Raw genomic sequence first — 24,957 nt, 5'->3', positions numbered from 1 at the left:
CCAGATAAGGAAACAATGTGTCACAGATTTTGATAACACCTTTGAAAGCATTGTCAAGTACCTGATAATCTTCTGTGTAAAGATCTGATCATTTTCTTCTCATTGCTTTAGTTTTTGTGCCGTAATCACATTATAATTTGTTTGCCTTCTTTTCTTTTCTTTGGTAACAAGACTCTATTGCTAAATCTCTTTCCTTACTCTATAAACAACTTGAAATAGGTTGTGTGTAAATTATGTATTTACAGTCACCATCTGTAGATATAGTTACCATGTTACATAATTATTTTATTTTAGCAGTCATAGTTTTAAGTATGAATTGTGGAATTTGGTTTCTCAGTTTCACAGTTGTGTATTAGTTTTTAGTGGGCATATACACTGCTTTTTCAGATATCAAAATTAGGATTTAGTAGTTTACTGGCATATAAACCACAAAGCCATCTAGTGCTTTATTGAAAGAGCTGTATACTTTTACCTTCTATACATCCCTTGAGAGATGTGTTTTTGAAACCTCTTCTCAACTTGTAGTTTGATCTTCAATCCCTTCAAAACTGTTGGTTGAATGCCATCAAATCCTAGTCATTTATGGTACATAAAATGTAAAATGGTTGAAAAATATTTACCCTTTACATGTTCAGTATTTGAAAGTTTCTGAAATACTCTTCTACATGTGTTTTTGTTGTTGTTGTTCGGGTTTTTTTGTGTGTTTTTTTGTTTGTTTGTTTCTGCATTGTCTGCAGGTATTACATATATTCAGCACTTTCAACCTTTGATAGACTTGAAAAAACTTCTTATGTATCTTTGGCTAGTTGTTTCTCAACTTATGTATCGTTGGCTAGATGTCATAATTGCCACTTGAAAATTTAAATGCCAGGATTTGTGTGGCTAATACTGGCTATATATAGGCTAATGTGTAAGCAAAGCCCAGTATATGTATATAAGCATATATATACATGTTATTTTTATCATTTTTTCCTTAATGTTTTATGTATATATTCTCTAGCAGGAATTGATGTATACTAATTTTCTTTGATGTTCCAGTACATGGGAGTGAAGTAGAGGAGTACAGTCACCTCCCTTGACCAGCTTCTTATGCAGCCCAACATGCAATTGACTTTCTGGACTGCAAACACATTAGCAGCTCACTTTCAGTTCTTCATCTCCAGAGGGCCCTTCTAAACTTACTGTTCTCTGATTTCTTCTCTTTGATATAATTCTATTGTGGTTGAACCAGGTAAGCAGCTAAACACCGCACAGCCATTTGCTCACTTCCCCCCCACCCACCCCAAAGTGGGATGAGGAGGGAACTGGAAACAAAATAAAACTTGTGTGTTAAGATAAAAACTATTTACTGAGACGGAAGAGGAAAATGGAAACAAAACCACAATGATAGCTGCAGTGCAGTTGCTTGCCACCTGCTGACTGATGCCCAACAGCAATATAACATCCTTATGGCCTGCCAGCAACCAGGGTCTCTCCTCCTGTTCCAGTGCCTTCTGGATCTGCCTATGGCAAGTGGTAGATCTGTTTTGACTCCTAGAGCAGTCAGTTCCAGGTGTAGTGGATCTTTGCAGTGACTTGTGGCTCTCCAGAATTGACAGAATTGCCATGGTGACAGCACACCTCCAAATATTTCACTAGTTTCTCAAGATTCTGCTGTTTTTCAGACATGACGTTCCAAATCTGGAGATGCCCACTGTTCCAGGTACCCGTCTATACCATCCCACTCTCCCTGCCACTCATAACTATCCAGGCTTGGGGAAGATCTCTGGGGGTTATTTGTATATAACTGTTTAACCGTAAACAAAACCTGTAATACATTCAGTAGGCATAGCAGTAGGAACATGTTGGTTTGAACATTCTACATTCCTGTTTGTGTCTCCCATAGCCTGGCTCCTCAGAGAGACAAAATGAAGACTAGAAATTAATCATTTATTAGTAATCGTTTCCAAGATATAGTATCTGAAGTATGAAGATGACTGCAATGTCAAACACGAATACCAGATTATGTCTCTCCCCCCCCCAAAGCTTCCACTCCCACCCCAGTGCCAACTCATGCACAACGTCCCCAGACTCCCCACAGCTTTCTGACCTTATTCATTGGTGTCCCGTGATATGGAATAACCTCTTGCTCAACTCTGGACACCTCTCCTTTGCCCCCACTCCCTGCCACTGCACTTTTAAGGCAGTGGCTCTTCCCCACTGACTAGCCTAGCTCTCGATATGCTCCCATCACTCTAACAACATCAGTGTGCTATTAACACTATTTTGGCTCAAATCAGGAAAAATTCTCTGAAGATAGAACATTTACTCATGTTATGCAAGTCATTACAGCTATCTATTATAGAATTTTTTTGTAACGTTACTTTCTGATTTCAGTATCTTACCTTTCACATATATTTCTTTGCCAGGAAATGTGAAATCTGCTTCTTGCTTCACATGTTCTTTAGAAATGGCAATTTATTGCCTAGATACTTCGTCAACCTTTTTACTTTGAATGCTCTTACATTAGGAAAAAAGAAGAAGCTTTATGGCATATGGCAATTTTTAACAATATTTCTTCATTTCTGCTAATTTTATTAATTAAAAGTATTTTTTTCACCCTTCTTTTTCCGTGGGAAGCTATTGATTATTCAGTAAGTTATTACATGCTCAATTTTTTCAGTGTTTCTGCTTTAAGACTAACTGTGCATTGCAAACATATAAACTACTAACTGGATTGCCACTGACCATCAATTTCCTTTGGGTTCTTCAGGTTCAATGGCATCTAGAACAAGTTTATTAACAGAATTTTGATTTAAAGCATCAGTTTAAGAGATCTTCATTGTGTTATTGGAAATTGTGAAGGCAACTTTCTCCCATATAAGATCAATGCCTTGAGCTTAAAGGCCATATACTATTATTCTTATGCAGTTTTAGTTGGCAGTTCATACTAACATGGAACAAACATGGTAATGAAAAACTGGACTTAGGCTTTTTCTGGATCTCACTGTGAAAGTAGATGTATCAATTCTGAGAGGACAATACATGATTATAAAAAGTGATACTGACATCCCATGGAAACCGAAAAGAGTTGCTTGCCTTTGAACTGTTAATTTGATTTTGTTATATTTCATTGGAGCTTAACTTTTCATAAAAATTCTGCATTGTAAGTGGCTATGCTCTCCAATTTTTGTACTTACTGATACAATGCATTTGCTTGTAAAACTGTCTGTAAATATAGCTGTGACTTATTGTCTTCTGTTTTGAATCTTAATCTGGGGGGAAGAAAAAATGGTTCTGCTAAATGCTTTTTAAAATTGAGCCATGCCCTAGGTGACTACAGAGAAAGCTGTCACTTTGTAGACTATTGCTGTGAATCTTTCCAATTTCCTCAAATTATCCCCCTAAATTGGTTACCAGCTAAAGTTTATTTTTATACGATACGTAGTGGAATTTAACTTTCCTTTAATATTAAAAAACCTTTTTGTCTATTATGTGTTAATAAGCAGTGAAGTATTTCTTGTTAAATGTACTCCTAAAAAGATAGAAAAACATAATAGAAATTTTATGGCAATGATTTCTTACAGCTTTCCAAGAGTGCATCTCATATAATATTGCTTGTGAAATATAATCTATATGAGGCGTTGGATGCTTTATGAAGGCTAAATACCAAAACTGCCTCCTGAAATGAGAGACCTTGGAGAAAGCTCAAGGAATATGGCAAGCCCTAGTCCCTTTTCCATCAAGTTTCAAAATCTATGCAAAAGGGTGATTCCAAAGAACTTTATTTTTTCTAAGAAGTACCAAAGTCTGGTAACCTCATTTCTGAGAACCAGTATCTTAATAAGCTGATTTTATTTCTGTGATGTTTTTGTGTTTGTTGTTTTGTTTTGTTTTTTAATCCTAGGACAGGCTTTGAAAGAGCAGCACCTTGAGGAGAAGATGCTGACTTGCAAAGTCTTCCTGGAAGACTGAACTGAATTGAGGGAAGCCAGATGGTTGTTATGATCAGCCATATGCATTTTTAAATCATATGCAAGGGTTGTGACCATTGCTTTGAAGCAAAAAAAAAAAAAAAAAAAAAAAAAAAATCACTCTCATACTATAAAAGTTCTTTGGAAGAATTGAGCAACTGACCAAAACATTTTGTTAAATTTTGACTTCAGAAGCAAATGCTTTGTATGAGAATCTAATCTCTGCTAATAATGGTTAGTTCACTAGATCAAAGGCATTATAATTTGTGATCTTGGAGAAAGATTACCTGAAAGGGGAGATCTTTTTATCCAGATTTTTATCCAGCAGCGCGGCTTTATTGGAAATGATTCAATCTAATCTTACTTTAGCTTTTCATTTCTCTTACTGTTCATAAAGAAACTCAGGGCATTCTGTGCTTTTGTATTAATGCATATTAACTTGTTTTCCATATGGATTTACTTTTTAGAGATTAGTGATGAACTTTAGGGAACGTACTTGCTCTTTTATTGTTGGAAAATAAAACAGTATTCTGGAATTGCTAAAAATATTAAGTTACACTGATATTTGTCAATGTTTTATTTACACATTTCATCTTTGGAATATGGAGTCTTAGATTTTAGAAAATACTTCCCTCCTCACTTTAATGAAATATGTTGTCGAAGGGGCTGAATTGTCTCTAGATTTATGTTGTTACTGAGAAAGTTAGGTAGCTATGTGTCATACATGAGGATTACTGCTCAAGAAAATAAATTATGTAGCCCATTCAACTGCATTATTATTTTTTAAAATGTAATAATTTAATTTTTATTTTTTTCCAAGTGTCTAGACAGTGTACTTTTGGAGTCTTTTCGTGAGCAGTTGATTGACCTTCCAACCTCAACAATGCCCTGTTTTATTTTTTTAGAAAAATATATACAAACTTGGGCATTTGTGAACACAGTAGTTCTTTATTCCTTCTTTTCCATTCAGGGGGGTGTTAATGGGACAGGGGGAAGAGAGTGAAGGAAGAATAAGTATATGCGGTGCTTTTGTAATGTTTATTGGCATTGACAATGTATCTACTTGGTACTGAAAGACATTTAATGTAGTGAAAAGTACTTATAGCATAGATTGACGATAATTTTTAGTCCTGTCAAGTTTAGGAGACTTGTTTTCTGCTGTTTCTCATGTTGTGTACTGAAAAGCAGAGCTCTGCATAAATACTTGCTTGAATGCAGACCACATTTTGGAGGAAGGAGATTAATGCATACATCATGGACACTGTGAAAATAATGTTTTCATTTTAATGAAAATAAGCATTCAGAGTAGGGAGAAGACAGGTCAGGAAACAGTAAGGTTGCCTGTTATTCTTTAAGTCACCTGAAAATGCTTCCCATTTTGTGCTGTGCATGATCATTCAGAACATGGCTTTTCTTTCATGTTCTTGTTGCCATTACTGAAATATAGCACCCACACCTCACTATGCTCACATCCACTGTTTAGTCTCCATGAACATTCAGCGAGTGTCAGTGAATATCAGTGGGTACCATTTTTTTCTTATGGAGGAATTCAGTGACACACCTTTGCTTCATCTGCTCTTCCATGTAACATGACTTTCTGTCAGACTGCCCATCTGCTGCCATCTGTCATACAGCAACAAAATGTAATGGGATATTGATGGGAAGGTTCAGCCTCTACCTCCATCCCACCAACATCTGCCTCTGACATTGTGAACCAGCACCATAAAATAGGAGGCATTACTTTTGAAGCAGTGTATGCTTGGCATCGGTGCTTATACTTTCAGCACAGTTCCTCAGAGGGGTATTTTCTCAATTATTTTGTGTGCCCTGTGTTATGGCTATGCATTGCTCTTGTATGTGGGAAAAATAAAAATAAAAATGAAGTGTGTTTGGTATGGAAAACCTGCAATCTAATCTGTATGACCTGTGGTTTCCAGTGACATGCCTTGGTTTTGATATTTTTTCCCCCTCAGATTAATAGTGATTCAATGCTGAAAAGTCACAGTGAATCTTCTATTTATTCTGTGCACTTTTATCCTGTCTACGTTAATAGTAGAAGTTATAGAAGTTATGGTTAGAGTCCACAGTGTGGAACTTAAGTTTTTTCTAGTTGAAACTAGATCACAGATAAGCAATATGTTTCTATTCAGCTGATCTATTTGAAAATCTATAAATTAATTTTGTCCAAAAAGTAACGGTATTACACAAGCCTTGTCTTCATCAAGACTCTTAAGGCTTCCAATGTAAATTAACACAATAAATTATTTTAAAGTGGGTAAGTTGGACTGCATTAAGCACAGAGTTTATGTTTTCATTCAAAATGAGTTGTTTGAATTCAGTTGTTTTTACTTTACTGTAAAATTAAGTTTCATCAAATAAACACTATTTAAATTTGAAGAAAATTTCCAGACTATTTTGGGGTAGTTGAATCTCTTTTATGAACAAAGAAATAAATCAGATTAGTGTTTTCAGGAATTTCTATGGATAAGAAGATTTTCTTCATAATAGTATCCTTTCTTGTGCTTGTTCAATACCAGCTAGGTTGTGATAGTCCTATCCAGACAAATGTTTAGTTGTTATTCTGCTACACATTGTTACTTCTGCAGATATGTTTTCGCTCTTGACAGCTACTTTGTGTTCTTTTGTACTGCTGCTAAGCTTGCTAACTTGTAAAATTATTCCTGTCATACCCAGTGGAGGTGAGCTGAGAACATTTGACATGTTGAGATCAGACATTGAAAGTCCCCGTGTATTTTTGTGTGAGCATTGTAATTTTCAGATGCCACCTGATATTTACAGATGGAGTATTTGTTTATGCTGTGACATTGTAAATTTAGGAAAATTTGGAAGTTAGAAAGTGTAAACTTGACTGAAAAGTGCATAGCCTGTGATCAGCTTGGAGATAAATGCCATGATTGATAGGTAGATTTGTTTTGCGATTTGTGGTATCTACAGCCTATTGAGACTAGGATAGAGAGATGATCAGAAAGGTGAAAGAGATGTTGCTTTAGAGAAATTTTTTTTTCTTGGAACTGCATCCCTTCTTTCAGCATTGTTTGTGAACTTTAGAAATTTCTATCACGTTTAAACTGCAGACATAAGGGAACCAGCAATAGCAGTTGAATTTCAGTGGGATGTAGGACATTTTCCTTGGGAACTTCTTGAATCCTTCCCAAGACTGACAAAGGCCATATCCTAACATAACAATACTCCTACCTGTTGAGAGATAGTTCGTTACTATCTAGCTCCTGGTGTTCCTGGTGATCTGGTAATCATCTGCTTGGTTTAACAGTAACTTCAACAGAATACGTCTACGTGCATACATCAGGGCACCCTAATAACTTCGAGTATGTATGTGCTCTCCCTACTGTAGATTCATTTGTTTTCCTCTGCTATGTCTTTGAGTTCACTGAGCTAAGTTTAGGTAACCATTGTGTTTATATGAAGAGAAGCTTTTAGTCACTAAACTGTCTGCACAGCTGGAAAAAAAGGGTATCTTGGCTTACCAGTGATATTGTTTTGCATGCTCGTTGACAGCCTCTGGAGGGTTCTGGTTTATTTTTTGCTTTTTTTCTTGGAGGGAAAAAAGAATGTCCTGACACTAACCAGCCTTTTGTTATCACAAAGTCATGGAGCTTTACATTTTTAGGCTTGCTAAATTAGTATGTAAATTAGAGTAGTATGTGCCAGAAAAATTTATATAATACTCAACTTTACAATATGAACACCGAAGTCAGTTACTGAGATGAAATTTCATAATCATGGAATCACCAAGTTTGGAAAAGACCTTCAAGATCATCCAGTCCAACCATCCATCTACCACCATGTCTTCCCACTAAACCAGGTCCCTCAAATCTAACCACCTCCCTGAGCGCTCTGTTCCACTCCTGACCACTCTTTCAGAGAAAAAAAAATTCCTAATATCCGACCTGACCCTTACCTAGTGCAACTTAAAGCCATCCCCACTAGTCCTATTGCTATCCCCACCATCTTACTGCTAATTACATGGGAGAACCTCACCCTTGTCACAACATCCTTTCAGGTAATTGTAGAGAGTGATAAAGTCCCCTCTGAGCTTCATCCAGAATGAATAGTCCCAGTTCCTTCAACCACTCCCTCGTGCTCCAGACCCCTCCCAGCTTTGTTGCCCTTCTCTGAACATGTTCCAGGGCCTCAATGTCTTTCTTGCAATGAGGGGCCCAAAACTGAACACAGTACTTGAGGTATGGCCTCACCAGAGCTGATACAAGGGATGATCACCTCCCTGCTCCTGCTGGCAACACTATTTATTTTAGAAGTTAGGATGCCATTGACCTTCTTGACCACCTGGGCATGCCACTGGCTCATGAATAGCCAAGAGTTGACAAATACCCCCAGGTCCATTTCTTCTACACTGTCTTCCAGCAACTCTGCCCCAAACCCTCTGCCCCAAACCCTTAGCATTGCCTGGGGTTGTTGTGGCCAAAGTGCAGTACCCAGCACATGTTTTAAGTCTTAACACATTTATTTTATTTATTAAACTAACATTGCATTTATTTTTTCAGAAGGTTACTTTTGCTCTTGTGTTTACTCTTTCTAAGTGATGCATTTTTGCAGTATGTTAGTAATTTTAATTAAAATGTTAAATTCCATGGACATTTTGTGATTTTTTAAAATGTTAGAAAATGTATTTTTTCTCAGGGTCCATTTTTTTAATCTGTATGCTGGATGAGGAATACACCCCTTGTAAAATGAATCAAACAGCAAATTTTGTATTGTGAATACTGTATACCTATAAAAGCTAATTGTTTTACTAGTAATTGCATTGTCCTGTTGTATTGCACAAAGCTGTCTTTTTTTTTTTTTTTTTGGTGGTCCTGCACATAATTAGTAAAAACACTGATTTGTTTAATCATCTTCTGCCATATCGTTATTGCATTTGTTTCTCTCTAAGTGCTACACTCAAAGAGTTTTGGGGGGGGGGGGGGGGGGCAGGTGTTGGTGGTATGGCAGTAGAGGCTGAACCTTTCCACCAGTGTTTCATTAAATTTTGTTTCCGTGTGTTTATGGAGACTGACCAGTGGATGTTGACAGAGTGAGGCGGCGGGTGCTGCATTGCACCAGTGGGTCACCTCTGCTGGGACAGATTTTTACAGGCACAGCATGTAGGTTCTTGTTCATCAGTAGTGAAAATGCAGATAATGGCATTGACTGTGTTGAAAAATAGTGTTTTTTAGCCGAGAGTTTGCTCTATCAGATAGCACTATTGTGCTGTTTGTATCTGTTGTAGTTCTCGTGGAAATAACCAGAAGGCATTACTTTTGCAGCAGCTGAAGTACATCCTCTCTCATACCTCTGTCACAAGTATTTCAGTAACAAATATGTGTTCTCTAGCCTGAAGTAGTCTCCTTTGGATAGTACTGGCTTACAGAACCATTTTAATTCATCATACAGTTACGCACATCTATGAACTGTATCTAATATCAACTGTTGCTTATGTTCTGAGCAAGCAAAAGTGCTGTGCTCACTTAAACAAGTACAACTGTGGGTGTACTTTGTTAGCTGCAATAAAAATTGCATGAGGAATATGTAGTGTAGAAGAGAAATAAAATGTATGAACTATTGAAGTGTTTTAAGATCTTCCCTTTGCAAATTTCTCAGATATGCTTAATATCATGAGTGCTTCCAAGTAAAGAAGGTGTGTTCTTTTTTTTTACACCTTAATTCTGTGTTTGCTTGTGAAGGACAAAAATAATAGTTCTCAGTGATGTCTGAATCTTCCACGTGAAGGGAGAGGCTCTTGAAGAGGATATTCATAGAGTTTGAAAAGATATCAAAGGACCAGCACTAAACTCCCTAAATAAATGAATTCTTCCTTTAAAAAGTTTTAGCTGCTTTGTTTTGCAGAGCTGGTGAATGTAACTGACACATTTCATGTCTAATAGCTCTTAAAGTAATTGCGCCGGAAAAAAAAAAAGTGTACTTCTATTTATTATTATTATTGTAGTTGTTGTTGTAACAGTTTAGCTTTTAAAGCATGTCAGTTCTTGGGTTTAGGTGTGGATTATCAGTAAGACTCTTATCTTACCTGAGCTCTCTTGTGGAGTAGCCAGTAACATCTTGTTTTGGATCCAGGTGCAAGATTTTTTTTCCATTCACTTAGATTCTTAATTCTCATGTTTAAAGATGACAGCTGATCTACCTAACAGTAAATGGTCTTCAAAAAGCCTCATCTTGCCTCACTTCTCTAATGAAATATCAGGAAATACATTTTCCTATGGAGCAATGTTCTTGGTTATTTAGCTTGATCAGTGCACTAGGTATTTTCCATGAAAATCAATGCTTGCAGAACTTATGTTTTCTTCTTTTACTGCTATGGGCTTCACATGTTGATCATCACAACACTTCATAAATATAATCTGTTTTTTCTACAATTTTTTGAGATGTCAAATTGCCAAATGAATTTTAGGCTTTTAATTAGTTTTTAAATTTTAATATATGAAGGACTCAATATCAGCTTCTTTTCAAGAGTTCTTAGTTTGAACAAGTCTGAATTAAATATTTGATTGTTGCTTTTAGGTGAAGAATGCTTTGTATGTGTTTTTTTGTTTGTTTGTTGTTGTTGTTGTTTTTTTTAATTTTTATGTAAATTAAAATGAATGGGAAAACTTTCCTGTGTGTAAAAGAAGGAAATGGCTTTAACAGAAAAGGTCCTAATAGTACTGAGGGACTTGCTCCTTCTTTTCAGGGAACTGTTCTACTGAATTTTTACTCTTTTTAATTGCAAGGTAATAATGAATGGTCAACATTTCCTGCTATACATTCATGTGGTATAGATCACGGATTACCTGCAGAATTTGTTCTCATGACTTTGTCTGGTGATGTAATTTTTTTGTTTTTGATCGATTCTGTTAATTCCCCTTCCCTCCCATGCCAGGAAGGGTGGTTACAGATGTAAAGCACAATTAAGTCTTGTGTTCATTTACCCTGGTAAAAAAACAAAAAAGCCTATACATACTCTCTCGCTCTAAGGACCCTGTCCTTGAATCCACAGATATTTTGTAGAGCAGATGCTTCCACCATCTTTACTGGTGTTTCTTCTCATGTACAGTAGTGTTACTGTAGCTAGTAGCACTTGGGCTGCACAAGGCATCAGAGCAAAGGACGGTGGTTGCAGTGACAGAGGAAGAAGTTGATTGCTGTAATGCTTTTGCTGAAATAGTTCTACAGAATCTTTCATCCAGAAAGAACCTACACTTGGCTCAGTACACTACATGTCCCTACAGCTGTTTTTGTAGTAGTTATTTAGTGATTTGAACAGCTATTACTGGAATTGTTTTAGGAAGATACTGTTACGCTGATTTAGAAATGATATTAGATAGATATTAGACATTTTCTGTCTCAAACTCTTTAATCTTTCACTTGGTTTATCAGCATCCCTCACATTCCACCAGTTGATCATTTTATGAATCAAACACAGATTTCACTGGAACACTGAATTTCATCTGATTCTGTGCTTCTGGGATTTCCGTATCTGTATTTTCAAATTTAATTTCCCCTACTCCCTTTTTTTCCCTTCCATACATGAAATTATAGAAGGTGAGACCATTCTGTATAACACTTGCATTTTCTGATAGTGTGTTTTCATGGGCTTTTAAAATGAGATTTTCTGATTTCTGACCCTCCAACCACTTCCTCCTTCCATCTCCTATATGCTCATTCCCATTTGGTTGTTAAAGTTAGATTCACTTGAGGCAGCTTTAAAATTCCTTGCACTACCATTTTAACCTTAAGACAGTTCTGTCAGTGATTAATTACTTTTGATGCTGACTTTCGGAAGACGGATTTAGTGCTAAGAACTTTCACTCGTTTCTTAGTATGAAGCACTGATCTGGAAAGAATTTAGCTCAGGAAACTTGGAGCAGACTTCGTGTATTTGTATTAAACTGTAGCTCTGGTTTGGAAGCCAGAAGTCTGCCCTCTTGTGGGTATGGGTTGTTATTTATTCTGACTCAGTGTCTTGGGCAAATGAGAATTAGAGGTGTTAATTCATGATCCTTTTGACCCACTTCATTTCTGAAGTGATATTTTTTTCCTTAGGCACTACCTTACAGATCAATAGCTGGAGGAGATTCATATAAACATAGTATCTAATGAGAAAAGCAATTTATTGCCAAATGTGGAAGTTTAAATGATTTACGATTTATTATATGTTTGATGATTTTGTGAAGATAAGAAAAACTTCACTCTCATTTAAATTAAAGATAGCTGGCTGATACATGAGTTGTGCTGGTTTACTTTGAGGTGCAGTTGCAGACATCAGCTTTAATCATGGTGCTGTAGTTATACCAGTACTATTCTACTCCACATATAAGAAATGAAAACTGCTTTCTAGTTTGAGTGAAAATATTTAAAATATTTGATAATTGTAACTAATTGAAATGTAATGTATTTAAAATATTATTTGTAGCTGAATGATGTTAAAAAAAATAGAGTGGTAGTATCATAACCTTCTTGGAATTTAATTTTAATTCACTTAATATTATCTTTAATCTTCTCAGGAGCATATTAGGTCAGTCTAAGTGTTTTGTTGTTGTTATTTTGATTTTTAAATCTAGAGATTTAAAAGTTAAAGAAAAGTTAGTTTAACAGTTAAAGTAAACTCTATAGTATGAGGAATGAAATGTTTAAACATATTAGCATGTATGTTTAATTTCTGAATCCTGAGTTTGGTTGCAAAGCTGACAGTACATACTGACTTACTGCTGAACATGTGTGTTACTGTGTACAAGCCAACTTTCCTTTATGTTGTTTTCTACTGCTCTCATGATTTGCATGAACAAAGTTAAGCTATGGAAAAAAAAGCTTATTTTTGTTAAGGGAGATCAGAACATATTTCAACAAAGAGGGACATTTAATAAGTGCAGAATTTCAACTTTTTGTGCGGTAATCAGTAGTCAGAGTCCTGCAATTTTATTTGAAAGTCAGATGGTACAGTGTTTGGAAGAGGAAAAAAAATAAGAATGAAAACAGGACAAACTCAGCTTGTTTCCTTCCTCCCTCTCTCTCCCTCCCCTTTTCCTCCCGCTCCCACCCCTCCACTCCCCTTCAATGCAGCATAGTCAGTACTGGCGGCAGTCAGTATTTTCTATTTATGAACTATTCTGTCTACCAGGTATTAACTTTATCATCCCCTTTAAGAACAAATAAGCAATCAGCTTTAAAAAATTATCTTTTTGTTAGAAATTTTCTTTGGAATGTTTATTTACAGTAAAGGAGGATATATAGATAACTGACGAAAAATGAAGGTAAAAACCAACATATTAAAGTAGTACTTAAAAAGGGTAGTTAAAAAACATTATTAATAGTATAAGCTTTTTCTTTTAATATCACTTTTAATGCTATCTTGTCATGACTGCACTTTTTTGCTATGTCTTATGATGATGTCTTTTCCTTAATATATTAATATATATTCTTAATTTTATGTTGGCCTTTCACTGTTTTCCCTCACTAAGGGGTTTTTTGTATCACTTCCATTGTGTTCTGCAGTTTTTTTCTCCCTGGAATAAGTTTTACATATCCTCTGCTTCCAAGAGAGAGCAAGAATAATTAAGTGTATTCTGAATATGCAAGATGTGCTTTGCGTATATGTAAATTGGATGTGCACTTCTCTGTTTGAACTGCTACACTCTCATTCATTGTTTACAAGCTAAATAATGCAGCAGTTCATTAATTTCCATAACTCAGACAATACACTTTCTTTCTTTTTTCAATCTGGAGGTAGGAATTCTGTACCTCCAATAGTAGCTACTCTACAAAGATGATAATGTAAAGTACTGCCTAAAAATTATTAAGTTTTGATTCTCCTTGACTAATAGTGAGTTGCTACAATTTATTACTTTTAATTCTTGTTGTTCAGGAATGGAAGAAACAAACAATACAACCTTATCCATCTGTCAAACCATTAATCATTGCATGTTATTCTGGTAGTTGAAGGCTAGAGCCTGTTCTTTAGTTGTCAGTTTTTCTACCCTAACTGGTTGATATTTTAAATTCCCTAAATGAGTAATTTTACTAATATTCCTCATTTGACAACAAATTGTAATTATTGTTTCAGTGGGCCTGAGTTTCCAGTTCTGGAATTGATTCTCAGCTCTTTTTTTTTTTTTTTTTTTTTTGCCATTTGTATAAGATTCAATTTTGCACTTAACATAACAAACGCAATCTTTGCACTCAGATATTCTCATATAGTTTCTTCACATTATGCTTGTAGTATAAATCAGTATCATCACTTAATCCCATCAGTCAATTTTTTTTGTCTTTTTTTGTCTTTTTTCCTACTCTCATCTGTGTATTCACATCATCATACTTACAAAAACATAGTGCTCTAAGAGTCTTCTCACTGTGCTTAGTTGCTTGCTGATGCAGGCAACCACATCCTGTCCCTTGTCTAACATCTGCATGATCCATCTTAAATTAAAGATGTTGATTAAAGTTGTTGATCTATTGCTTCTCTTAAGAGGAGGCTGTTTCAGAAAGTGGCTGCTCTGCTGGTGGGCAGCTCTGATAACCTTGCTTGCTTGTATTCATGCCTCTGTTTATTATTATATCAGCATTGGTTTTTAGCATTCTTCTTTTTCAACTTTATTTATCTGCTGTACATAGAAAGAAGCCACATTCCCTCTTATCCTTTGTTTTGGTAGCTAACAGCTCTCTTACAGTGAAAGTTTCCTCCTCCACTGACCATCCTAAGTTTTGCTACTTTACCAGTTCTCATTTCAAATTGTGTAGCTGTGGAGAAAGTTTCTAATTTAATGGTCTGGATGAATTCTTCCCATCTATATAATTCAATTATTGTGGCAGTAATGCCAGGAAAGAACTGTTACTAGTAGTGGCTGTCTCGGATGTTTACGCCTTACCCAGGCAATCAGGAAGTGAAAGTGATAATGTTTTTTTTTTCTTGCTTCAGTGTTGCTGACTGGATTTCCAACGACACTGACATGGCTAAATACTGAAAGTATTAGTAGTTCTTGTGGGTTTGCTGTTGCAGACTCATCATGGTACAAATAAGGTTGTAGTTTTGTTCTTAAAGAAAATTTTATTTATGGAACTAAGAAACCACTGAAATTCTGCATATGATGGTGTTAGTTTCAGGTGAAGAACCTTAGGAAGTATTTGAAACTACACTGGGTGCATGAAAGCTGTTTCCTCCTAGTTAAAGCAAACCAAAGTAACCTAAAAATTCAAACTATCCAGTATATCCATCTGCAACCATTTCTTTAGCTAGATTTCACACTTCTAATAAATCATATTTTTAATAAACAAATATAACTTATTGGTAATAATGAGATTGCGGCAAGTGCTGCAAAGGAAGTCAAGTCTCTTTAACCTCATTGTTGGCATTTATTTATTTTTTTAATAATTCAGTTATGTGTAGGTAGGGAAACTGCAAAGTTAACTTCCATGGTTCATGACACATTTATACCATGCGGTTTTCTTCTCTTGCTTGGAATCTCTATGTATTTGTTAGCAACATTGTCAAGATTGTCCTATATATTGCTGTTGGTGTGACATAAAAAGAGAGTATGAGTAATTTCAGCATCAACAGTACATAACGTCTACATATGGAGGAAGTCTTTCTATTTAAGAAACTGTCAACACAGGTGACTGTCCATAGTAGATAGACATATATTTATATCAAGTTCCTTTCCTTTAATTTATTTTGTTTGTCTTTAAACACCACCATGCTCAATTTTTCTCATTTCATTAGTGTAATAATAGTAGATCGTGGTGTGTTGTCTTTGTAAATTTTATTGTTCTGCAACTGCAGCTGAAATGATTTTGACTTTTTTTTTAAAGTAGTACAGACTTCATTATACTTGGAATCTTTACCTAGTGAAATCTCAGTTAACAAATACTTACTAATTTGTGCAATGCAAACTGTACCATTTTACAGTAAATAACCAAACTTCTTTAGTAGGACTAAGCCTTTCTTTTTTTGTGAAATGAAGATACAGTTGCTATCAGTAGTTTTGCTACAGAGATTTTCAGTAGATACTTCTTTGAAAATACTCTTAAGATTTTGAATTTTTCACAGTTTTCTTCATTTTTTATGTCTGTATATTATTGCTTTTATTTTGGTAGCCACCCTGTCTATGAAAAATATTTTCTTTTCCAAAATTGAGAAGTGAATGTAGCAGCTCATCACTTAAGCTGGTTTTGGATTATGTGCTCTCCACTGCAGTAAAATGCAATGGAAGTTTTTCTAACAATTTTCTTTTAAAAAAAGATATAAAATTCATTAGCTGTTTTAATACTTTGTACTTCTAATAATCAGATATTGACTTTTGGTACTGTATAACCTGATAAAATGTTTTGTTTGCCTTATTTTGCAGTGTTTTTGCTTGAGGGCTTTGCTTTTGACATCAAACTTGACTGCTTTATGCCATTTAATGTTTAAATTAACATTGTTCTACCTACTCTTGACATATTTTATTTAGTATGTAAATGAGGTTATGGCCTGCAGTTCATTTGTATTACTGAAATTAAACTTAACATTGTAATTTGTTGGATTTTTTTCTTTTTTCTTTTTTTCAGTGCTTGGGAGATGGGAAGTAATGATAGCTGGCACCTGAACTAAAATATCTGTGTAGGCACTACCATCCCAGAACTTCAGGATGAATGGGGATATGCCTCATGTTCCCATCACTACTCTTGCAGGGATTGCTAGTCTTACCGACCGTAAGTACTCTTGGTTTTTTTTTGGACTTTAATATATTGCTTTTTACCTTTTGGGTAAATATTTGTATTTTCAAACTACTAAAAATATTAAAAGCTACTTACTAAAAAAAAAAAAAACTGATTTAAATTAGGTTTGGCATTTAAAAGACTACTTCTGCTTTGTTGCAACTTAAATTTTTAACTTAACTTGTAAATAGAATATTTTCAAATAAAATAATGCTAACATTTAATAAAATGTAAGTTAAAAACAAAATAATGCAATCTGAAGTAAACCTGACACTTAAATAATTCAGAATTAAATTAATTCATCAGAAACATATATAGGTACCTTACAAATAAAGAAGAAAATAAGACGTCTTTAAATCATACATTCATTGAAAGAGAAGTGTGAAATATGCTGTGTATTTGAAATATATTCCTTCAATTTTGTTAGAGTTGCTCTAATATTTAGATGCAAAGGGCTGCTAATGAAAATAAGCAACTTGACCTCTTTCTTGATTGTTTAGCATGTAATGGAAATGGATTATTATGATACTGTTAAATTTGGAAAAACTTTCTAAGAGCAACTAAAGTTACGTACCCCAAAATTGAGTTTAATTTCCTAGTTTAAAAGCAAACAAACAATGGACAACACAAACCAAAACTGATATATTTGAGAAATCAGTGGCTCTATATTTTAAATGTATTTTTCAGGATTGTTTGTTTTCTTAATTATATGAGGGAGTAATGTTTGTGTGACTGTGTTCTGCAAAATGTTTCTGAACTGCTTTCACTCCTCTGATGACAGTTTTGAACCAGCTGCCTCTTCCATCACCTTTACCTGCTACAACAACAAAGAGCCTGCTCTTCAATGGACGAATAGCTGAAGAAGTGAACTGCCTTCTGGCTTGCAGGGATGAAAATCTGGTTTCACAACTCATCCACAGTCTCAATCAGGTGTCAACAGATCACATGTATGTATTTTGTACTTCAGTTTTATGCCATCACTGTCCTTGTTCCTTGAGATTAAAAAAAAATAAGGTTGAGAAGGGTATGAGAATCTGAACATTGGAATCTGGAAGTTTTTTATTAGGATTGTTTAGCAGATTACCACTGTGTAAGATTCAATTGTTTCATGTAGCTCTGAAGTATAACTTCATTCTTTTTTTTTGTTTTTCTTTTTGATCTTCATAATGCTGGTTGTGAGTTCAAACTTGATGGTTTTGACTGTTCTTGACTTATTTATGTTCCTGTTAGCTGAATAATGTAAAATTATATAAATTATATACCTGATATTACCCAAAGAAGAGTTTTGGTGATGACCATGGAAGACCCATGTGAATTCTGATTTAGTTATGAAACTTTGATATTAAAAGAATCAGCAAGTATCTGCTTTTGTTTATGAATATTTTGTTTCTTTTTGTAATATGTCCTTTGAATTGCCTTGTGTTGAATTGCATTGTTTTTTTCCTACATATTCCAAGTTATCTTGATCAAATGGAAGTAGCCATTAAAAGTCTTCAAAGCAAACAAAGAATAAGAGCACAGATGTATTTACGGAAAATCTATTACATTTTCAATAGTTCAGAGGGAATTGATATGCCATTTTCCCTTTTTAAAATAAAATATATAACCTGAATGTTGTGCATTCATGCATATCTTATTTTCACACTTAGACTACTTTCTTGATGTTACCCAAAGAGTTCTTCATCAGTGGAGAAGATCAAGGCAACCATGGATATATGTGGATTAATTTTGATGAACTGTAGGGCTACTGTTTCTTCCAGTCTTTAACAAAGAGATAAAAAAAAATAATAGTAGTAATTAAGACAGGGAAGGGACAGTGCTCTGCAGAGTTGGTTTTTTTGTTCTTTATTTTAGCAGTACATTTTTTAGTTTCATTTTAGCATTTTTTTTTTAAATCTGACAATCATTTCTTAAAATTTGAAAATACATTTCATTCTTTATTTGCTTTCTTCCACAATCACAGAGAATTGAAAGATAACCTTGGCAGCGATGATCCAGAGGGAGATACACCAGTTTTGCTGCAAGCTATCCTGGCAAGGAATCCTAATGTTTTCAGGGAGAAAAGCATGCAAAACAGATATGGGGTACAAAGTGGTAAGAATTTTCTATTACTTACTGATTGTATTTGTGTTCTATATATTTAAGGGTCTAATACTAACAACAAACACATATGGAGTACATCTGTGGTATCTATGCGTTACTATGTGTTTGATAATGATAGTGAAATAATAGTAAATAATTGAGTTCATTCACCTAGATGAGTGAGTAAAAAAGCCATATAAGATTTGAACAGGACTTGTGTAGGACAGAACATGTAATGTTCCTTGAGAGAATGCAGAAATTTTATTGAATGAAAAAGTAAGCCTGATTCTGAATATTTAAAACTTCACTGATCCTGAAATTTAAGCTCTGATAGCGATTACCATGTGCTGTGTTCAGTGGTAAATGTGGTAGAATGATTTTTCCAGCTGTGTGAATTGTTGCAATTGTCCTACCCATTCACACAGTAGGACAGAGGTTTCACAAAGAGACTCTGCCTCAGTATTTTGCACTAGTTTTGTAGGGTAAAATAAATTTTTTCCAGTGGAAAAGTAAGATAATGCTTTTTGAATTCTTTCTTCCAAAAGAAGATTTTGAAAGAAAGAAAACAAACCCAGATGCTTTCTTTCTAGATTTTGCTAATGGTGTTGTTCAGAAGGAGAAATACTTCTAAACTTGATTTAGTATATTAAGAGTAACCCTTAATAAGCACCTCTACAATTAGTACTTATGTTTTACTTTATGCTAGAAGGAAGGTATGCTAGGTAGGAAAATACAGAATTAAGAATGGCATAAAATGAAACACAGAGAATAGGTGGTGATGTTTTAATAATGTTAATACAATGTTTCAAAGAGATCAGAAGAGATCTGAACTGAAAAATTCTAGATTGTTCCATTGTATTGCATACTTTGAATTCATTTGTCATTTGAAGCATTGAAGTCTAAGTGTGAAATTGGAAACTAGAGAGAAAGAAGGAAGAAGGTGAAGCTTACCTGTAAAAAAACTATTTTGAGACAAAGATGATCTTGGGAGGAATGTTTGAAAGGACAAAGTGTTACATCATTTTCAATGGGAAAGGACATTCTCTTATCTTGATATATGTGGATCTTTAAGCTAAGTTCAGGAAAACGTTGATAGTCTTATTAGGTGTTAATATATCCCATTCAGATATCCAAGGTGAAAGCACTTGGATATGGTTTTATTGGGGCAGGAAAGGTTTGCTTTTCTTGTTTTGTGCAGGTTTTGTAATCCCTGTCGTCAAAGTTTGTAGAACAATTTGGCAGAGATTTTATGGAATGCATATTTTTCAGCTAGAAGAATGATTTTTTTTTTCTAGTATTTCAAGCTCGTCTCTTGTGGTTTCTTCACTGTCTTCCTTCTGAATATTGTCTTTCTGCCTTCTGTTGAATCCAGTGCAGAAACGTCAGTACTAGGTGCTGTGACCCAGTATTTATGGTGCACGCAATTGAGAAAGAATGAACAAAGGGGGACACCCCTGCATCTGGATTACCTTCAGTCTTAGGGTGGGCCTCAGCTCTTTGTTCACTTTAGTCAGATTCATCACTAGCATGGACAAAGTGAACTCTAATGAATTTATTCCCACCTTCTTCTCTGATGTAGGAACAGAAAAACCACATGAAAAACATGGAGAAAAATTATTGGCTCAGTACAATTTTTCGAAGGAAGCAAAGGCTCCAGAAAGCTAGACAGGTTTTCAGTTGCTGTAAATATAAGCTAAAGCACAAGCAATTTTTTGCTGTTCTTTTTTCCCCCAAAATTCATTTTCATCTGTAGTTCAACAAGTCTAGAACTAGAATTGATATTAGTTGTGATTAACAAATACGATGTAGCAACAGAGAGAGGAGCCTGAAGACAGGAGGAAAGCAAATGTCACTTCTATCTTCAAAAACAGCAGGGAGGATAATCCAGGAAACTACAGCCTCACCAAGATCTCTGGGAAAATGATGGAACAGGAACCTGAAGGAGAAGAAAATCAGGAGTACTCAGCATGGATTCACCAAGAGGAAGCCACACTTCATCAACCTGATAAAATTCTATACGGAATTGACCAGCGTGGTGGTTGGGGGGGGAGTACAGGACATTGTCTTCCTTAACTTCAGTAAGGCTTTTGACAACACTGCCCCCATCAGATTCTCACAGAAAAGCTGATGAAGTATGATCTGGATGAACAAACAGTAAGGTGGATTGAGATATGGGCCCATAGTGTAATCTTCAGTGGTGAAAAGTCAGTTTAGAGATCTGTTAGGAGTGGAGTACCCCAGTGGTTAAAAGTGATTGTAGTCCCGACTAACGTCTTCATTAACAGTGTGGACAATGAGGTAAAGTGCACTCTCAGCATATTCACAGATGACATGAAACTCATTGGAGTGGCCGACTGGAGTGGCTCCATCTGGAGAGACCTGGACAGGATGGAGAGGTAGGCTGACAAGCCTCATGGAATTCAATAGGAGAAATGCAATGTCCTGCAGCTGAGAAGAAGCAACCCCAGGCACCAGTACGTACTGTGGAAATCTGGATGGAAGGCAGCTCTACAGAAAGGGACCTAGCAATCCTGGTGGACACTGAGTTGAACAGGAGTCAGCAATGTGTTCTTGCTCCTAAGAAGGCTCATGGTACTCTTAGCTGCAATAGGCAAAATATCTTAGTTAAGAGATCACTTTCTCAGCAGAGTGATCCTTCCCCTCTGCTCAGTACTGATGAGACCACATTTGGAGTCCTCTGTTGAGTCTTGGGCCCCTCGTGCAAGAGAAACATAGACACACTGGAAAGTGTCCAACAGAAGGCTACCAAGATGATTAAGGAACTGCAGCATCTCTCCCTCTCTAAGAGGCTTAGAGAGCTGGAACTGTTCAGTCTGGAGTAGAGCAAGCCCAGGGGATCTCATCAGTGTTGAGTAAATACCTGAAAGGAGGGTTCAAAGAAGACAGAACCAGGCTCCTTTCAGTGTGTCTTGTGTCAGGACAAGAGGCAGTGGGCACAAACTGGAACAGAATTTCTTTCTATATATCACAAAGCAATGTGTGAGTGACTGAGCTGTAGCACATATTGCCCAGAGAGGTTGAGGGAGCCTCCTTGGGGATTTCCAAGGCTGGTCCTTGGGTATGGCACCCTTCTCTAGATGTCCCTGCTTGAGCAGGGCATAGGCTAGATAGTCTTTTTCCACCTCAACCATTCTGTTATTCTAAGAATAATGTAAGAATGAGATAGTATGAGGATACCTTTTTTTTTTTTTTTTTGTCTTATCTTCTTTTCCCTCTCAACTCTTTGTTTTATTTTGACAGATTTTTGGAAGTTAATCTGAATTAGTGTTTTGCTGGAGGCTGGTATCCTTAGCATAGGTTAAGGTCCTAAAGGTCTTAAAATTCATAATATAACTTGTGCATTTTTGACGGCTTAAAATATTTCTGTCTTTCAAAAAGTTTCAAAAATTAGATATTTTTTTCCATTTATACAAGAAAAACATTGAAAATGTATGTTATCAACCGAGAAAAACATTGCAGATGTATGCTATCAATTGAGTGTCTGTCTTACTGAAAAATCACCAGTAGGTCAGCATTCACAGATTAAACATGTGTGATGCTATGAAACAGTTTAGTCATAGATATCACTCATTTTATGTGAGCCACTTTATGTAGTATATTCTTTGACAGTTAGTTGAAGTGCAAAAAATGAAATTATTTTTATTACTTTTCTCTAAGCAAAAAAAGTAGTCAAAATCAGAAGTGTGTGTTAAAGAAACTTCTTATAAGAATGTTATTATTGGGATAATAGTTTCTCAGTACTACACGCTACCAAATCCACAGAATCATCGAGGTTGGAAGAGACCTTAGGACATCATCTCATCCATCCCTCTGCTAAAGCAGGTTCCCTAGAGCAGGTTGCACATGAAAGCATCCAAGCAGTTTTTTTTTTAATATCTTCAGAGAAGACTCCACAATCTCTCTGGGCAGCCTTTTCCAGTGGTCTGTCACTCTTAAAGATTTTTCTCATGTCCAGATGGAACTTCCTGTGTTCCAATTTGAATCCCTTGTCCTGTCATTGGGCATCACCAAATGGATGGTGGCCCCATGCACTTAACATCTGCCTCATTGCTATTTATAAGCATTGATAAAATCCCCTCTCAGTCTTCTCCAGACTTAAATGTCAAAATTAAAGTTGCACTTAAAAAATTCTTAAATGTTTAAGGTATGGAAATACACAATGGAGCCCTAAATCTGCTGTGATATGCCAACAGTGTGCAAGATATTTTAGAGTTGATGACCTCAAGCTACTTTCAGTTCCTTTGCAGTCTAAATATTAGGGCCTTGTTTTTATCCCTTCCTTGTTTTTCTTGTTATTTCATTATGATGAAGACTTGGAAACTTTTGAGATACAGTTTTACTTTGCAGGTTACAGACTGCAACATGCTTATATGCCTTCCAACATGCTGCCACTCTCTTCCTTCTATGCCATCTTTTTCTCCTCTTGCCCCTCTCAATATAAATAGAGGTGTGAGAGCTATCTGCCGCAGAACAAGCTAAAGATTTTTGAATTATATTTAAAAAAATCATTGCAAAAAAGAATTTATTCTGTTAAACTAAAACCTACCACATTTGTGGGTCAATTTTAGTTTAGATTAAATTTGAGGATAGAAGTATTTTAAAAGTGCAATCTCTGCTTTAAACATAAAATGAAATCTTTTCTGTATAGTTCATATAAAATTACATGACATCTGTATAGTTTTAATATGAGCATGTTCTTTCTGTATGTTAGTAACTACTCATACTATCAATTTACTTTTCCCAGAATAAGGAAAATTAATTCTTACTTACCTGCATGGCTTGCTAATATTCTTACAGAACAAGTTTAAAATTTTAGGTTTGGTCATGCATGTTTCAGGTTAATTGGTGACAAGACTTGATTTTTGTATGTATCTTTGCTAGATTTTTCTGTCTCAGAATCACAGAACAGTTCAGTTTGGGAGGGACCTTTAAAGACATCTCATTCTAAACTCCCAGCCATGGTTATGCTTGCCCTGACTTAGTGATCGGGTTTCCCAGTGCTCAACCTGGCCTTGAGCACCTCCAGGGATGAGGTATCCACTGCTTTTCTTGGTAGCCTGGACCAGTACCTCACCACCCTCACAGTTCAAGTAGGCCAAAAAAAAAAAAAAAAAAAAATAGAGAGAGAGAAAAGAAAATTATAACTACCTGATGAATAATATGTCGTTGTTAGTGTCTGCAACACATGAACTGGGCACTGAGGGACCTTCCTTTAATAGAAAACCACTGTACAGGAAATGCCCAGGGAGCATTTCGCACATTCCTCTCTGTGGTTTGTACCTGTGGATACAAGTTTATTTCTCACCTGCCTCTGTAAGAGGCAACCAGTGTTCATTGAAGCAAGTTTTTGCAGGAGTTGAGGCATTCTCTGCTGTTACTCAGGATAATGAAGTAACATTTCTAGTGAAGTATGAAGATATCTGATTTTTTTCAGCACAACTAGGGATTTTCACTCCTAATCTGGGCTAGTTTAAATGTGTTAATTTGGTTGGAATGCAGCACTTCACACCAACTGGGGAGGTGATAACGGCTGCATTCCTGAGGGATTATCACATCTCATCTCTGTTGGGAGAAAAAGGAAAGAAAAAAGGTTCAGAGGGAAGATTTCTGAAAAAAGCTTTTCTTCTGTAAATATTGCAGTCATTGAGATCAGTGATAGTAGGCTGGACAGCCAATCTAAACTAGGCTCTGAGCAACCAGATCTAGCTGTGGATGTCCCTGTTCGTTGCTGGACATTTGGAGTAGATGACCTTTAAGGGTTCCTTCCAACTCTAAGGATTCTTAGATTCTAGTACAGTACTTAGAGCATTGATGACACTAGGCACTCCAAATTGTAGATAGAATCTAAGCATTCTATGAAATCTTAAGTATAAAATATTGCAACACTGACATGCTTTCACCCATTTCTGTGAGTCACTTGTTATGGCTTCCTATACTGCAGTTTGTACATGGGTTCTGATGCTGTTTAAATATGAGACATTTTATTCTGTCATTAAAATCACATGATTAAAAATCATGGAAGTTTTTATGTATTTTCACTGTTTTAACTTCCAGTGTCATGTGGTTATTAGCAAATTCTTTATAATGGTACTGTAAAAAGGGAAAAAAGATTGATTTAAAGTCTCACTGGTAAAGATGCTTGTTAGTTTCAAGCACAGTGGTACTTGTGACCTGA

At 35.6% G+C, this 24,957-nt stretch overlaps 1 protein-coding gene across 3 annotated transcripts in view; it reads left to right on the top strand.

The window, feature by feature from the left end:
• Positions 1-24,957, top strand: part of NIPBL (NIPBL cohesin loading factor) — a 147,818-nt gene that overhangs the window by 34,611 nt on the left and 88,250 nt on the right. For all 3 annotated transcript variants that reach the window (XM_090131804.1, XM_090131803.1, XM_090131802.1), the window contains exons 2-4: positions 16,530-16,673; positions 17,461-17,626; positions 18,643-18,773. In XM_090131804.1, coding sequence (XP_089987930.1) covers positions 16,610-16,673; positions 17,461-17,626; positions 18,643-18,773 — 361 coding nt within the window. In that variant the 5' untranslated portion in view covers positions 16,530-16,609. The remainder of the gene's footprint in view (positions 1-16,529; positions 16,674-17,460; positions 17,627-18,642; positions 18,774-24,957) is intronic.

This window comes from Phasianus colchicus, chromosome Z (genome assembly GCF_987193195.1).
Source record: "Phasianus colchicus chromosome Z, bPhaCol1.hap1.1, whole genome shotgun sequence".
Taxonomy (NCBI): Eukaryota; Metazoa; Chordata; class Aves; order Galliformes; family Phasianidae; genus Phasianus; species Phasianus colchicus.
This window is presented reverse-complemented; position numbering and strand designations above follow the sequence as displayed.